The sequence below is a fragment of the Osmerus eperlanus genome, chromosome 22 (genome assembly GCF_963692335.1).
Source record: "Osmerus eperlanus chromosome 22, fOsmEpe2.1, whole genome shotgun sequence".
In the NCBI taxonomy this organism is placed as follows: Eukaryota; Metazoa; Chordata; class Actinopteri; order Osmeriformes; family Osmeridae; genus Osmerus; species Osmerus eperlanus.
Window position 1 is genome coordinate 2,885,832 of NC_085039.1, and position 15,950 is coordinate 2,901,781.

The 15,950-nt window shown below is 43.2% G+C and overlaps 1 protein-coding gene across 1 annotated transcript in view; it reads left to right on the forward strand.

Annotated features, from left to right (window-relative positions):
* gpr179 (G protein-coupled receptor 179) overlaps window positions 1-15,950 on the forward strand; it is a 71,479-nt gene that overhangs the window by 6,591 nt on the left and 48,938 nt on the right. The window contains exons 5-7 of the mRNA XM_062448836.1: window positions 2,107-2,175; window positions 2,928-3,037; window positions 3,293-3,531. Coding sequence (XP_062304820.1) covers window positions 2,107-2,175; window positions 2,928-3,037; window positions 3,293-3,531 — 418 coding nt within the window. The remainder of the gene's footprint in view (window positions 1-2,106; window positions 2,176-2,927; window positions 3,038-3,292; window positions 3,532-15,950) is intronic.

Genomic DNA, 15,950 nt, shown 5'->3' on the forward strand with positions numbered 1-15,950 from the left:
ACGAGAAACAAGAAAACACTGCGATTGGCCATCGCTGGCGAAAATCGCTCCTCATTTGCATAAAGTTGAGAAAATCTCAACTCGATCGCGTCGCGTCGCTACCCACATTGCACCACGCGAGCGATTTGCCTGGCTCCATTGAAAATGAATGGAAAACATGTTGTCGCTCGCATCGCGTCGCTGCAGTGTAAACGCACCGTAACAGTGCGTGTCCACTGCAGCGACGCGAATCGCTTGCCATCACTCGCCTTCCCACAGTTCACCACGCTCGGGGGCGTTTCAAACAGATTAATGTAAAATGTAGTTCTCTAAAGTCACTGTTGTAGTTGTCATGGCCAAGTGTGCAGACTTGGGTTTACGTACTCGCAACATCGATCAAAGTACAACTTGTATACAAAATACAAAACTGTTTAATAGACATAAACGTTGACATGTGTAAAAACCGTTTTATTATATTACTCAAAGTCTGCTAATCTGTCGATACGATAGGGAGTTCCAGCCGGGCTAGCTAGCTAGTTACCACAGAACGAAGTTACGTAATGTGACTAGACTGAATTTGAAAGTACAAGCACCAACAACTTCGGCAACCTTGCGCCATGCATCGTTTTTTATTAACATCTCTGTACGAATACAGCTATGTATCGTACAGGACTGGGTAAGCAGCCACACAAACGATTAGTTTCTCCTCCACCTTGAAACCTAGAAAGCTAGAAATGTTCACCATGGTTGCTACGTTACGAGAAACAAGAAAACACTCCGATTGGCCATCGCTAGCGAAAATCGCTCCTCATTTGCATAAAGTTGAGAAAATCTCAACTCGGTCGCGTCGCTACCCACAATGCACCGCGCAAGCGATTCGCCTTGCTCCATTGAAAATGAATGGAAAACATGTTGTCGCTCGCATTGCGTCGCTGCAGTGGACACGCACTGTAAGACTATGCGGTCTACCGGGCGACATTCTCACTCAAATTTCAAGACTTTCGGGACCCAAATCAAAATTCTGATGTGACAGATCAATGGGGAATCGCTTTCTCTCTTAAAGACTGTCCTCCTCAACCTTTTAGTTTTTTTTAAATCGAACTATTTGTATAATCCGTGTACTTCTCTAGCCATTATAAAGGCTATCCTTTCCCGGTTTTCTGCAACCACATTGTGCGCGCATCCCAAATGTTTACAAACAAATAATTGGTCTATACACTCGCCCAACCCAATCGCGAGCACACACTAACCTTGTTATATCGTCAAATAACTAATTAAAAACAAACTGATCAGAAAAATGAGCACGGGAACAGACATCAACGTGATAAAAATGACTTAAAATGACAGAAACCGTCTCTGGAAAAATTTGGACGTGCACTTTGATTCTATTGTTTGGCTCATGTCCCATCCGCTAACATGGAGGGGGCGGGACTCATGACATATACTGCAGTTAGCCACCAGGGGGCGATCGAGATATTTTGGCTTCACTTTTGAGGAGCTGTCATGCCGTCCATTCTTTTTACAGTCAATGTGTTATTACTGTGACATTACTATGTTAATGCTGTAATTTAACAACCGTGGACACTTTTGCTATGTCAAACACTTCATTGATGGCTTTATTTCAGCAAAGAACTCAACATAGTGATACCGTATTGCTGTATTTCTTGTTTGAATCAATTTCAATGTGTTCAATACCATGTTGGATTTACATTTTAATTTAGATATAGATCTAACATGGTTTTCAACACAAAACATTCATACAAGGGTATACACTTGAGTATTTACAAAAACCTCTGTAAAGTAAGTCAATCATGTTGAACTAATCATGTCTCCTCTTGCCCTCACAATATCTCACAAATTCACAATTTTAAACTTGTATCTACACTTGAATAACTCCCTTACCTCAATCACATTTTCTCTCTCTTCTCCTTCACCCACACTCACCATCTTGTCCCTACTCATCCTAATGTTTATCCTTTCCTTCCTTATATCTGCTGTTACCCATGTGTTCTTCCACTCATCACATCCCTTGTTGTCTGTCATCCATCTTTTCCTGCTCTTTCTCAAACATCTCTTCTTTCCACACTGCTTTCCCCTTCCTACTCTGTCCTTTCTTTCTCCCCTAAGAGGATACGAGCATCGGGTCTCTTGCTATTGGAGACAATCCTGTTTGGCTCTCTGCTCCTGTACTTCCCAGTGAGTGAGAATATGAGTGATGGGGAGTGAGATTAGAGTGCTCTTTTCAGATCACATTATAATGGAAGTTTTTAATGGGTAGGAGGTAATGGTTGTGGTGTGGGGGCAAATGTTTTAAACAACATGGCATTGCTCAAATGTGGTGAAGGATTATCAATCTCTTTTGATTCATTACCACAGTCATGGGTCAATTATTAATATATCCATTAATCTCAAACATGGATGGAAGTGTTTTATTGAAGGAGATTAGGGCATGCAAACAGCTATGTCATTCATTACACTGGTTCAGTCCTGCTACTGTATTCACTATAATATTGATAAACCCAGCTTTGTCATTATTGAGTTGTTTCCCTGGTAACTGTAGTCTATCTACAACCTATCGCATTAACATTTGACGTTTACATTTTTTGTTCAGCAATTACAAATTGTGCATGCAGTAAGTGCAGCAGATAGTCAAGGAGATAACAAAGAGTAATAAAGGCTTATGCACTGTAGCAACAGAGTAATTGGATCTGCTTATGTTGATGTTGTCAGTGGTGCATTGACAAACTAAGACAAATATACAGTCTACACCTACTGTAAGTACAGATATTGAAATATATAGTACATGAAGGACTGACTGGTTTGAACTAAGCTACCTACAAATGCAGTTAATATGATGTTGTTAACCTTGGACCATTGAGCAAAAGGTCTCAATGTTTTCTAAACTTTTTCTAGGCTTACATCTCTCTTTCTCTATGCTTCCCCCTGAGGTTTTCATCTTGTATTTCAAGCCCAGCATTTTCCGTTGCATCCTGCTCCGCTGGGTTCGAATGCTGGGATTCGCTATTGTATATGGAACGGTTACACTAAAGATGTACCGGTCAGTTCTGAAGTCAAGCTTGACCATTAGCTGTGTTTTGTGAAAGTCCAATCTCAGGATATGTTGTATCAGTTAAATCAGTTGTATGTACAGTACCGGTCAAAAGTTTTCCCATGTCCAAACTTTTGACCGGTGAAAATGTGTCCAAACTTTTGACCGGTACTGTACGTGATTTGCATTCCTTAATACCAATACAAACAGTAGCTTACAGTAGTGTGTGTCCACTGAATGATAGATGTATTTTTGTGCAAACAGGGTGCTAAAGGTGTTCCTCTCCCGCACGGCACAAAGAGTGCCCTACATGTCCAGCACTCATCTGCTGGGGATGCTGGGAATAATGGTGATGACTGTCAGCTGGTTCCTATGCGCATGGACTGTTGGTGTTCTACAGAATCGTAACCGCAATGTCCCTTTGCTGATAACCTCCACAACATCAGATGGGCAAGACTTCAGCCTGTGTGACCTTGATCGTTGGGACTACATGATGGCAGTAGGTGAGTGGACAACATACTAACATGACAACAGATGAAGTTTTGGATTTACAGTTGAATCTAAGGTCAGTCAAAAGAAAATTCCAATAGATTAGCTTTAAATGAGTGTACTTGAGTCAGAAGATTGACTCACTTCGCTCAAGCAGTCACATTTGCTCATGATAATTGACAAATAACCTCTTAATTGATAATAAATTTAGTAGACAAATTACAGGCTTAAAGGAAACATCATTTAAGAAGGATTTTTCTGTGTTTTTTGCGGCAGCCAGTGTATAAATGTAGTATATTCTCTAAGGATCATCTAACAACAAAGTCGTCCATCTTTAGAATCAGCTAATTGCATCACTCTGATATCGTCTGGCAACAATTGTCGGATTGAAAATAACACTAATACTTTTCCAATAAATTCATACAAATGTAGACACTTAAAGTGGTCATTGATTGCAGAACAGAATTTACCTTGTCACAGTTCAATAACGACAGTTCAGTGGGTAAAATGGACATACAGTGAACCTCAAAGTCCACTGACACCTCTTTCATATGTAAATCTCACAATTAAAAAATGTAGTTTGTGGTTTTGAAAAATCCACCTTTTTTGGCTCCACCTTTTTTGGCTCTGGTCTGTACCTTTGTCACGCCCCAAAATTTGCTGCGCACTGCTCTGTAGTGATGGGAAGTTTGAATCCTTTTACGGACTCGGTTCTTTGAATCTCGTTCATTAAAAGGAACAAATCTTTTTTCGAGTCATTCGTTCATTTCAACGGGGGGGGGGGGGGGGGGGTTGCTGAACATTTTATATATTATGTAGGTTAGTGCATGTAAACCAGCAGATACTATTTTAAAAGAAATTCCTGCATTAAAATAATGTATCATGACAGTTTGTATGATTTGAAATGGTCATTTATCATCACACTAACAATTACCAATTATCACGGCAAACAATTACGCTGCACTGAACTGTAAGTAAAGTACAAAAAAGTTAAAATAACGAAACCTGTCATTATTACTTGTGAACGAATATAATTCACGTCTTACTAAACCTAGTCACGCGAAAGTGAACGAGGTAAACAAAACAATTTCTGTTTCCTCTACTGAGCCTATGCAGGTCACGTGAAAAAGGATCCAAAGACTCGTACCCGGCAGATGAACGAATCGTTCACCTCCCGACCGTGTCTTCGGATCAATGTTTCGTTCCTCTGCCAACCGAGTCCTCGGATCAATGTTTCGTTCCTCTGCCAACCGAGTCTTCGGATCAATGATTCGTTCATCTGCCGGGTACGAGGCTTTGGATCCTTTTTCACGTTCCCATTGAATCCGTTTTTGTGGCACTTTTTGCCACAAAAACGTTGTAACCTCCTAAACCGTGCAACGGAACGTAAATATACAAGCAATCGAGACCAAGACGAACATTTTGACACGGGCGTTGTCTATGTAGTCCAAATATTGACTGATCCTTAGGGGGGCGAAAATAAACAATAAATAATAATATATATGTGAGAGAACAATGGTTGTGCTCGCCGAAGGCGTGAGCACACCCAATTAAAAACGAGTTTCAAGTTCACCACACCACAGAATAATGTGCTACTCATCCAAATTCGAATGAAAAAAAGATTTTCAAATCAAAAACTTTTATAAATTTTCAAGCCATTAGTGTAAAGATGTGTACATTCTCAAAAATAAAAAATAAAAAACAGAAAACACAAATGTATTTACAAAAATGTATACAAATAAACATCTTTCATTAAATCAAATGGACACAATAAGAGGAAGAATACCATGTCCTAGTTAAAGATTCACTTTAACAATACTAAATGCACACATAAAACAGGAATACAGCAGACTGCAGCGTATTGTCTTTGGCAGGTTGAATTTCTTCAGCTGCCGTAGGAAGTACATCCTCTGTTGTGCTTTCTTGGTGAGGGAGCTGATGTTCAGCTCCCACTTGAGGTCCTGGGAGAGGATGGTGCCCAGGAAGCGGAAGGACTCCACAGTGTTGACTGGGGAGTCGCACAGGGTGATGGGGGTGAGTGGGGCTGTATTCTTCCTGAAGTCCACAACCATCTCCACTGTCTTAAGAGCATTGAGCTCTAAGTTGTTCTGGCTGCACCAGGTCACCAGGTTGTCAGCTTCCCACCTATAATCAGACTCGTCCCCGTCAGAGATGAGCCCAATGAGGGTGGTGTCGTCCGCAAACTTCAGAAGTTTGACAGACGGATGACTGGAGGTGCAACTGTTGGTGTACAGGGAGAAGAGCAGAGGGGAAAGGACGCAGCCCTGAGGAGATCCGGTGCTGATGGACCGGGAGTCAGAGACTTGTGTTCCCAGCTTAATGCACTGCTTCCTGTCAGACAGGAAGTCTGTGATCCACCTGCAGGTGGAGTCGGGCACGTTCAGCTGGGAGAGCTTGTCCTGAAGCAGGGCGGGAATGATGGTGTTGAAGGCAGAGCTGAAATCCACAAACAGGATCCTGGCGTAGGATGCTGGGGAGTCCAGGTGCTGTAGGGTGAAGTGGAGGGCCATGTTAACGGCGTCATCCACCGACCTGTTGGCTCTGTAGGCAAACTGCAGTGGGTCCAGGAAAAGGTCGGTGATGGATTTGAGGTGTGCCAGCACAAGGCGCTCAAAAGACTTCATTACCACAGAGGTCAGGGCGATGGGTCTGTAGTCATTGAGTCCTGTTGGTCTTGGCTTTTTGGGCACAGGGATGATGGTTGAGGACTTGAGACAGGCTGGCACATGGCATGTCTCTAGGGAGGTGTTAAAGATGTTGGTAAACACCGGAGACAGCTGGTCAGCACAGTGCTTGAGGGTGGCAGGAGAGACAGAGTCCGGCCCAGCTGCTTTGCGGGGGTTCTGCCTCTTGAAAAGTCTGTTAACTTCACCCTCCTGAATGGAGAGAGTCGTCACTGTAGAGGGGGGAGGGGGGAGGCCACATGGGTGGGACGGGGTAGATCAGGACAGTCCAATTGTCTTTCAAATCTACAGTAGAACTCGTTCAGGTTGTTGGCCAGGCGGGAGTTGTTAGTGGAGTGGGGGGCTCTGGGCTTGTAGTTGGTAATCTGCCTGAGCCCTCTCCAGACAGAAGCAGAGTCGTTAGCAGAGAACTGGCGCTTCAGTCTCTCTCAGTATAGTCGTTTAGCCTCTCTCACCACCTTTACAGTGAACTTACGTTGCAGAGGAAAAAACTTGGAAGCACTGTTCGGATTCCACGTCTGCGTAGCCGAACTAGCGCTCCCGCTCGCTTTCCCCTTCTTCGGCGTTTCACTGCATGGGCAAAGCCTAGCGCGGCACTGGCTAGAATTCCCACTAAATCTGCCGCTGGAAGCAGAAAAGTGGGAAATAAATTCACAGGACTTGTAGTCCAAGTCAAACGCCTTAACCTCTCGGCCATCCTCAGATCCCAGGGTGATTGAGAGATCGTGGGAGATGGAGGGTTTGGCTGGGATGATGAGAAGTGAGAAGTTCTGGTGATGATGAGAAGTGAGAAGTTCTGGTGATGATGAGAAGTTCTGGCGAAGTTCAGTTTACATAGTGACTTTGCAGATGAAATACTTTACAGTTGCTGCTCTAGAAACAACATTGTTGTGGCTGACGGTGCTGGTGTGGATATGGATGATCCACTCCAATTTGGAATATATTGTCCCCCTGTCCATAATTCCTAATGGCTTGCCTGCTGGCTGGAATAATTGATCAATCTGGCTGCTCCCCATCACCAATATGGTACACTATGGAGAGCCTATGGAGACTTTAACCTATGGAGAGATTAAGACAGTCTCAAGTCACAGACACTAAAATAGTGCTTTACTGAGGTTGATATGAAGAAATACATGATATATGGAGAAATGCTTATCCTCCCCCACGGATTGCTAATAGTAATGCACCAAAATGAACGTTCTGGGCAGAAACCAAAAATTCAGGATGCACTTGTCCACTAACCAAAACCAAAAATGACAGATTTTTTCCCCTTATTGTAAAGTAGTTTTTTTAAACTATTAGACTTTTCAATTAATTTACATTTCGGCACTGTAATATTTCAATAAATCTCGGGCACAGTAAAATTGCTTTTATATACTTTAGTAAATGTATATGTCTCAGTTACAATCATTTGTGTCTCATGCTAACACCGCCATATTTATTTCTGTTGTCCCGCTGCTTCTGCAGTCTCAACACCACGAACCAAACTAAAGCGCCGTCTTTTGGACGAAATAAAACAATGTCTCCTTACAAACTGAGACACATAACATGTGGAGATATTCTAACAATTCTAACATCACATGTTATAAATCATGAACATTACAGGCACCAAACCCTCTCTTGAAATGTATGTTGTCTGTAATGTATCACGATGATGGAGCTTATAGTTTCTGCAGTTGTAGTCTGTTTGGTGGATCCTGGGAAAATACAGTCAGGTAACTTCAAGCAAGTTCTCATAGTAAAAAATGGACACTGAATTTCAGATATGCTTCTCCTGTGTATTTATTTTGTTTGTTAATACTTCCCAAGTTATCAGAAACTTTGAAGTAGGCTATTTCCACACCACTGATGCCATGATGGCTAGATTCAACTGAAATCTGAGAACTGAGGGGCAGTGAGGAATATATTTTTGACTCCTTTTCAGCCATTTTTCAGAAGATTTTCGGCAGCCGAAACTTTGGTGCATCTCTAACTGCTACATCTAGAACCTTGCATGATGATTTAGCAGTGGTTGTCTGAACATCTTTGTCTGGGGTCTCAAGAACACCACAGCAATGTAAAACCAGGTTCAATGTCCTCAGATGGAGAGGCAAGAAAAATTGGCAGGCAAATCCAAAAGTATCCAAAAGCCTCCTCTGCTGATGGAAAATTTGTCTGAAAATGATGAGAGAGCAAGTCAGGTAAGCTTGCATCTTTTTGAAGCGCGCCCAAGCCTGCGCCCCCTTTACGCCTGGGACACACTGGCTGCGAAGCGCCGCGATTAGCTGCGAAGCGCCTTTTTCCTTTTGGCGCCCATGTTATCAAATTGGACCAGCCACACAGGCTGTGAATCGCTGCGAAGCGCTGCGATCCTTTCGATAGATAGTCGAATTCTTTCGCAAGCCGCTTGAAAATTCGGCTGTAGGATGATAAAATACACCATATTATATGATATATTTGGATAAACATGTTAAGATTTTATTACATTAGTTGTAGGCAATAGGCCAGCCTATCACTTAAAGGCAGGTATAGGCAAGTTTTGCAAAGCTAGCTATTTTAGCTTCTGTTTGACATAATTCAAACCAAAATATCCCACCCCCTCCCTGCAAAACCAGTCCCACAAAACTACAGTAATGCGTATTGAGTGCAGGAGCAGAGTGTGCGCAGGTGGGTAGTTAGACGGACAGGTAGCCTGTCCAATCATTAGTCAGTGTATGGCTTAATGATTGGTTTTGTCTATTACAGTCTTGCAACGCCCACAGATGTCGGATTGATTTCATATTACCGTCAAACCTTTATATGTATTGCTATCAATATATTAAGTTTATTTCAGCAAATATGAAAAAAGTGATTCTCAACAACATTGCAAAACCCTGATTGATGGTGGCGTTGGCTGTCCAGCCAACATATTAGTCAGTTGTTTCTAAACAGTAGCTAGATGTCTATTAACAAAGAGCGAGATAAAAGAGCTGTCATAGCCTAAAATCAAGCAGAAGAGACACTAAAACCCATTGGCTACATCACAAACCAATCAAATTCTATCGTATGCATAGAGAACATTATTTAGCAGTTTAACCATGACTTCAGAAAGAAGACCAAGTCAAAGAAACACAGCAAGAGTGGTATTAGCAACAAAAAAAGGAAGAATATCCCTTTTCCGCCATGGAAAGGAGTGCTGGTTTGGAGCCAAAGCCTACTCTCGAACCAGTTATTTGCATCAAAAAGCCAAAGAACTGGCTCTGAACAAAGAAAACTGGTTTAAATGCAGCCCCGAAATGTTTCTGGTCTACAAGTAAGAACCATTCAATTATTGTAGTCCATTGCCCTTTTACATCCTAGCTCAAATACATCCCACCCAAACAAAAAATTATAATTACATTTTATTTAATGGGTGCAGCAGTATACCTTTAGATTGAAGCCAGTATTGAAAAGACTTCTCATTCGACACACCCACCAAGTGTGAAGTCGATCGGATGAATATTTCTCGAACCACAGACATGTGCTCTACATGCACAGATTATATGTAGTTGTTGTAGTTGTCTGTAGTACCTTGGTCCTGGAGAATGTTTTGTTGTGTTTGTGTACTACATATGTGATTGAAATTAGCTGGAGCAGGAGAGGACTGCAAGAGAACAGCCAGTGATTAACCTACAGGAGAAAGCCTTTGCCCTCAAGGAGGCCTTGATAAAAGTTCCCAAGGAGGAGGACTCTGATGTGAGGACTCTTGTCAGGAGGAACCAGATGATGCACAAGTTCTCGGGCGGCGCTTGAGGCAGCTCTGCTGGGAAGAGGCCAGGCCATGAATGACTTTTTCCTAGAGGGAGACTCCCTTTGGGCTCCACTCAAGACTGGACCCAATCTGGAAGGATCAGGACATTTTGGTCCACACTTCACCACTCCTGCTAAGCTGTCACTCACTTAAAGACAGTTCAGTCAAGACACTCACGTGATTGATTTCACCATTTATTCATACACATGACAAATGGTTTAACATTGGTGGAATGGATGTACATGGGGAAGCGCTCCCTGCCTTCACTGCAGCATGCATGACATGAGGCAGGGAGCAACAAGTTAAATCCCCAAAACACCAACACTCCGCCAGTCTATACTATGTGTAGAGCGGAGCGTCGCGCCTCCTGAGCCTCAGGAGGACCACATGACATCCCACTGTTACTAGCAACAAAACTATGTGTGAGACAAATCAGCGGTGCATCCGCTGTTCCCAGGGCATCTGGACGGACGTCCCCATGTAGACACTGGATTCTGATGGCGACGTAGCGCATCAGAGGACGTCTGCGGATCACCACGGCTGCATGGAGATCCCAAGAGACATACTACCATTGCAATGTATGAAGACACCCAACCACAGGATACATGCGGACCACATTGGTCACCGGAGATCTCAGACCTGCTCAGCTTGAGCGACCTGCTCAGCTTGAGCGACCTGCTCAGCTTGAGCGCCTTGCTCGGCTTCTTCTTGAGCTCCTGCTCGGCTTCTTCTTGAGCTCCTGCTCGGCTTCTTCTTGAGCTCCTGCTCGGCTTCTTCTTGAGCTCCTGCTCGGCTGCTTCTTGAGCTCCTGCTCGGCTGCTTCTTGAGATCCTGCTCGGCTGCTTCTTGAGCTCCTGCTCGGCTTCTTCTTGAGCTCCTGCTCGGCTGCTTCTTGAGCTCCTGCTCGGCTGCTTCTGGAGCTCCTGCTCGGCTTCTGCTTGGGCGCCTGCTCGGCTTGGGCGCCTGCTCGAGCGCCTGCTCGGTTTCCTGAGCGCCTGCTCAGCTTGGAGGCCTGCTCAGCTTGAGCGCCTTCTCGAGCGCCTGCTCGGTTTCCTGAGCGCCTGCTCGTTTTCCTGAGCGCCTGTTCGGTTTCCTGAGCGCCTGCTCGGTTTCCTGAGCGCCTGCTCGGCTTCCTGAGCACCTGCTCAGCTTGGAGGCCTGCTCAGCTTGAGCGCCTTCTCGAGCGCATGCTCGGTTTCCTGAGCGCCTGCTCGGCTTCCTGAGCGCCTGCTCGGCTTCCTGAGAACTGAAGCTGAGAACACGGCGATGGGTGATATGGCGCGCGCTGCCCGAGTTCCATGCCTGAACTAGCTCCGCCCATTTGATCTGGGTCGTACCAAGTAAAACATACTACTAAAACTCCATCCTGTCTGAGATGGGCCCTGCCTTTTAGAACACATTCCTGCAGTTACACACAAAACCACTGAGGAAGTTGAACAAAACGCTGCACTGTACGGCTTCAAACGTAACCCAATATATTGGAAAGGCCTGTCACAAAGCTCTGTTTGCTATTGGAGGCAACAGACTTATGAAAAGAATCTTATCTTTTCTTCTTTTACAGAAACTAGTGATAACAGACATTCCAACTCTCCCGTAAGTTCCTGTAGTCTTCCGCATTTAATAGCGGCCCCCTCTGACGCCCCCAAATTATATACAATATCCCCGAAATATATATACTGTATATATATAATTTTTTTGCGAGTGTCAGAGAGTTCAATAGTAATGAGATGTGAATGTGATAGAGAGAGAGTGATGCAGCACACGTCCTGATTGGTCTCCCTTTGTGCTAACTATTCGTTTTCTAGCAGCACCATGGCAGTGTCCAAATAAAAAAGTACAGAATGCACTGTATTCATTCGTAATGTGGGTAAAAAAATTGAATGTCCTTGTGCATACATGTTTTGTAGCTGTGTGTGTGTGTGTGTGGGGGGGGGGGGGGGGCGACAGTAAAGCCACCTCCCTCTGAAATTAGTTTTTGCAGGTTGGGATGTCTGTGATAAAGCCACCAACGAAGAAGATTCGGTCAAGCGTACATACTGGACATGACACATAAAAAGTATTCTCAATGGTATGTAGGAGGGGTGAGCTGTGTCTGTTTCTGTTTAATCAAAAAAGTATCTGTATTCAGATATAAACCGGAAGTGGCTTGAGCCTAATCCGGACAGTTTTAATCGTGTTTCATGACAGTTTATTTTTACACAATGGACAAAGACCATGTACAGTTTCCATCAGCGAAGCTATTTATAACTGCAGGGAAATTGTATCAAAATGCGCTGTTCAAATGGGAGACAGTATAGAGCAGTCTTTAAAGCCAAATCATTTAAATATACAGTAAGTGAACATGTAAATTGGTTCAAGCCTAATTGTTACTGATTGAACCACCCAACTAGGCATGGGCCGGTATCAGATTTTGACGGTAGGATACCCTTGAGAAAAAATACCACAGTATCACGGTATTGCGATTACAGCTCTAAGATATCTTTAGTGAACACAATATATTTTATTTTTATAAAATTGTTTGAACAGCAGTAAACATGTCACGTTAAATAGTTCAATTCTTAGTTGTTTCTTTTTTTTACCAAAAAGAACAATTCATAAATATAAACCAGCTAAATGTAGGCCCTAATTTTTGTACTAAATTGCAGAAATGTAGTAGCAGGGCTCTCAAGTTTTATCAAAAGTTTGGTGTGAGATACCATGTTTCTTATTGTCTGGTTTTTAACTCTGTATAACTCAAGACAACTATCAACTCCGCAGAAATCTGCGCTTCTCCGCGTGAGAAATGGTTGAAATGCGTGAGTCTCACAGCAAATGCGTGAGATTTGAGACCTGTAGTAGGCTTATCTAGAGAGCCCTGAAAGGACCTGTGAAAAAGATGAAAAAAAAGGACACTATCTCGTCAGGACGAGAAACTTTCTCGGACGCGTTAAAGGTTCTGATGTGTGGATAGCATTACCTATAGGTTCATTGCCTTCATTCAAAACACTTGTATTGTTTACATGTCTGATACTGTTTTATTATTGACTTGTAGCCTATTTATATAAAGGTTATAGGCCTAACACTAGGCGATAATATAAGCCCTAGTAAAGCAGAGCAAAGACTATCGTTTCCAGGATCGCTCTGGATAAGAGCGTCTGCTAAATGACTAAATGTTTCACTTAAATGTACGGTACATTTAGGCCTAGGGCCTAACTGTTTTGGTAAATGGGACTGGCGTTCTTTTATTTATACACACACATCACAATTTGCAACGTTGACAACACTTATATTTAATAAAGGGTTATGTAGAGGCCCAGCTAATTCCGATATAGCCATACCTACAAATATAAATGGCAAGTAAACGTGAAACCATCTAATATATATCGTGAAACTTTCTTGTTCGCACGTGAAACTTTTCTCGTCCGGACGAGTGTCCTTTTTATTTATTTTTTACAAGTCCCTTCATTCAGTGGCTCCGTACTAATCTGCTCTTCCCCAGAAAAATATTTTTCTATGGCTCTGGAGGTGTTCCATCAACGTCGATTAAGGAAAAGCAAGATTTATTTCACCAAGTCTCACTTACATTAGCGAGAGTTCCATTCCATTAGGGTGGCTTATTTTAGTTCTAGCTACGTAACCAAGGAAACTTATACTTCCGAACTAGCCTGAACTGAACTGATCCGTGTCAGTTTTCCTGACACGGATCAGTATCAGGTGCAGCTACTTGCGAAAATAGCCTAGGGCATTATAGCAGCCGACTCTCTGGTCCCATTAAAATACACAACATGCACAATCAGGGTGACCAACAACATTATATTAACTGACAAACAATAACATTACAAACATCTAACTGAACAAACACAACAACTGAAATCCCTCGCACGGCTGTTGTAACCGCACTATTTTCCACAAGTCTTTGCCTATTTGACATACCGCAGTGCATGCTGGGTACCCAAGGGGCGCTGACGCTGATTATCTAGCTGTGCTCTGACTGTGTGATTTGAGTATTAGCTTTGGTCAGCTTTAGGACAAAGGTTAAGAAACGGTTGACATTTCAAGGTGAAATAGCACATGGTATTTCAGAATGATGTCATCCTGTTTAACTAAACAGATAATCAAAATTATGACAGGCCAAAAGACTGTGGCTGGATTTGAGCCTGTGACCTTGCTCCTTGCAGTGCACTGTCTTAGCCTACTAAGCTATTCTCAGTGTTGAGAACCATTGTGGTCAGTTAATGTATAGAAAAGTAAGCCATTTGTCCTGTGGCAAGCATTATAAGATGTGGCTGAAGTTTAAACAGCTGTAATTCAGTGATCTTTTGAGATATCAAGGCAGGGGCAGGAAGGGCAGGGCAGGCCAGCTGGATGAAGCTGTCTTGGGGGCAGGGCTGAAGAGAAGCTGTCCAGCTAGAGAGGGGTAGTCCAGCAAGGGGTCTGTGTTGCTCTCAGCATCCTCTGTCGCATCCTATGTTACACTGAGCGTCCTCTGTTGTTGCTCTCAGCATGCTTTGTTGCACTCTGTTGAGCAGCCCTCTGCATGACCTGTAAAAGTGAAGAAAGGGTCTATGTCAGTAGTGAAAAATTAAGCTTTTTCCATCTACACTTGATACAGACTTCAGTTATGACTGTGAAATGCAGAGGCACTACTTGAACTTGAATCCAAATGTGTTGGAGACCCATGCAAAGTCACTCAAAACACTGGTTCGATTCCAGGCTCTAGCAAGAGTCAAGAGTTAAACTGGTCAATATACACATCTGACCAAAGACCAGCTCGACCTTTGCCTGTAAACAGTGATTCTGACTGTCAGAGTCTTTTAAATAGCTTGACCTAGTGAAATTGGCAAAACTAGCCTAGCTAACGTAGGTCGTTTTCTCAGGGCATATGACGAATGAAACAGGCTCGCCTTGAAACATCCGAGATACTGGCTATCTTTAGCAGGCTCTTGTCTAAAAAAAACAGTCCTCCCTGGACTGTTTTTTTGTGGAGTAGAATTAAGTGAAATACAAAATTGTTTACACACTGCCAGTGGGCGAGCCGAGTCTGACTCTAAGGCTAATGTCAAAACAATGTACAGTATCCCCGGGACGCAGTCTCAATCCACTTGCACGTTTTGCACAAATCACAAAAAAAACATCTGGCTAAAAGCACAATTCCCACATCTCTTGAAGGCTGCCCTGCTCGTCTTTTTTGGTTTAGACCGAACTGTAAAATGGTGAATTTATGAACATGACGCGACCGAAGCATGGCTGCCGCCTAAGCCTATGCAGTCTCCCTTGCGTCCGAACTCACTCCAATTACAAATACTTTCATGACCCAAATCACAATTCTGAGCCTACAGGTCTGTGGGGAATCGCTTGTTCTCCTAAAAGCTGCCCTCCTCTACCTTTTTGATGAAGAATTCGCTGAGATGCTAAATGATTCATTAATTATAAACACAGAGGGAAAAAGCTAGGTACTTTTTGAGTTTGGTTTTCCCTCCTTCCCTGGAAGCGAAATGAAACAGGGTCTAAAAACCGAGGGTGGGGGCTTGGTCAGCACACAATTTCCAGAAAGTATGTGTGTGTGTCTCGTGCCAAGCTCGCACGTGTGTTAAGTAGGGTGACCACCTGTCCCGCTTTGTGCTGTATCGCACAGCATTTTCAATATGCGACGTGCGGGGCAAGGGGTGATAATGCTGTGCGACACAACGCAAAGCGCAACATGTTGTCACCCTAACTTTGATCAGAGCGAGTATTATTAATAGTGGGGTCGAAACTGACATCAGTAGATTCTGCAACATAACCATGAGCACATTTACCTGTATCACACTTAGTGAACTTTCCAAAATTGTCAGCGAATCTAACTCCACAACCTCAGATATTGATCCTATACCCACAACATTCTTTAAGCGAGTGTTTGATAGTGTCTCAGGTCCCTATTAAAGAAACCCAAATTGGATAACAGTCTACTTGCAAATTACAGACCAATATCAAACCTTCCATTTATTAGTAAAGTACTGGA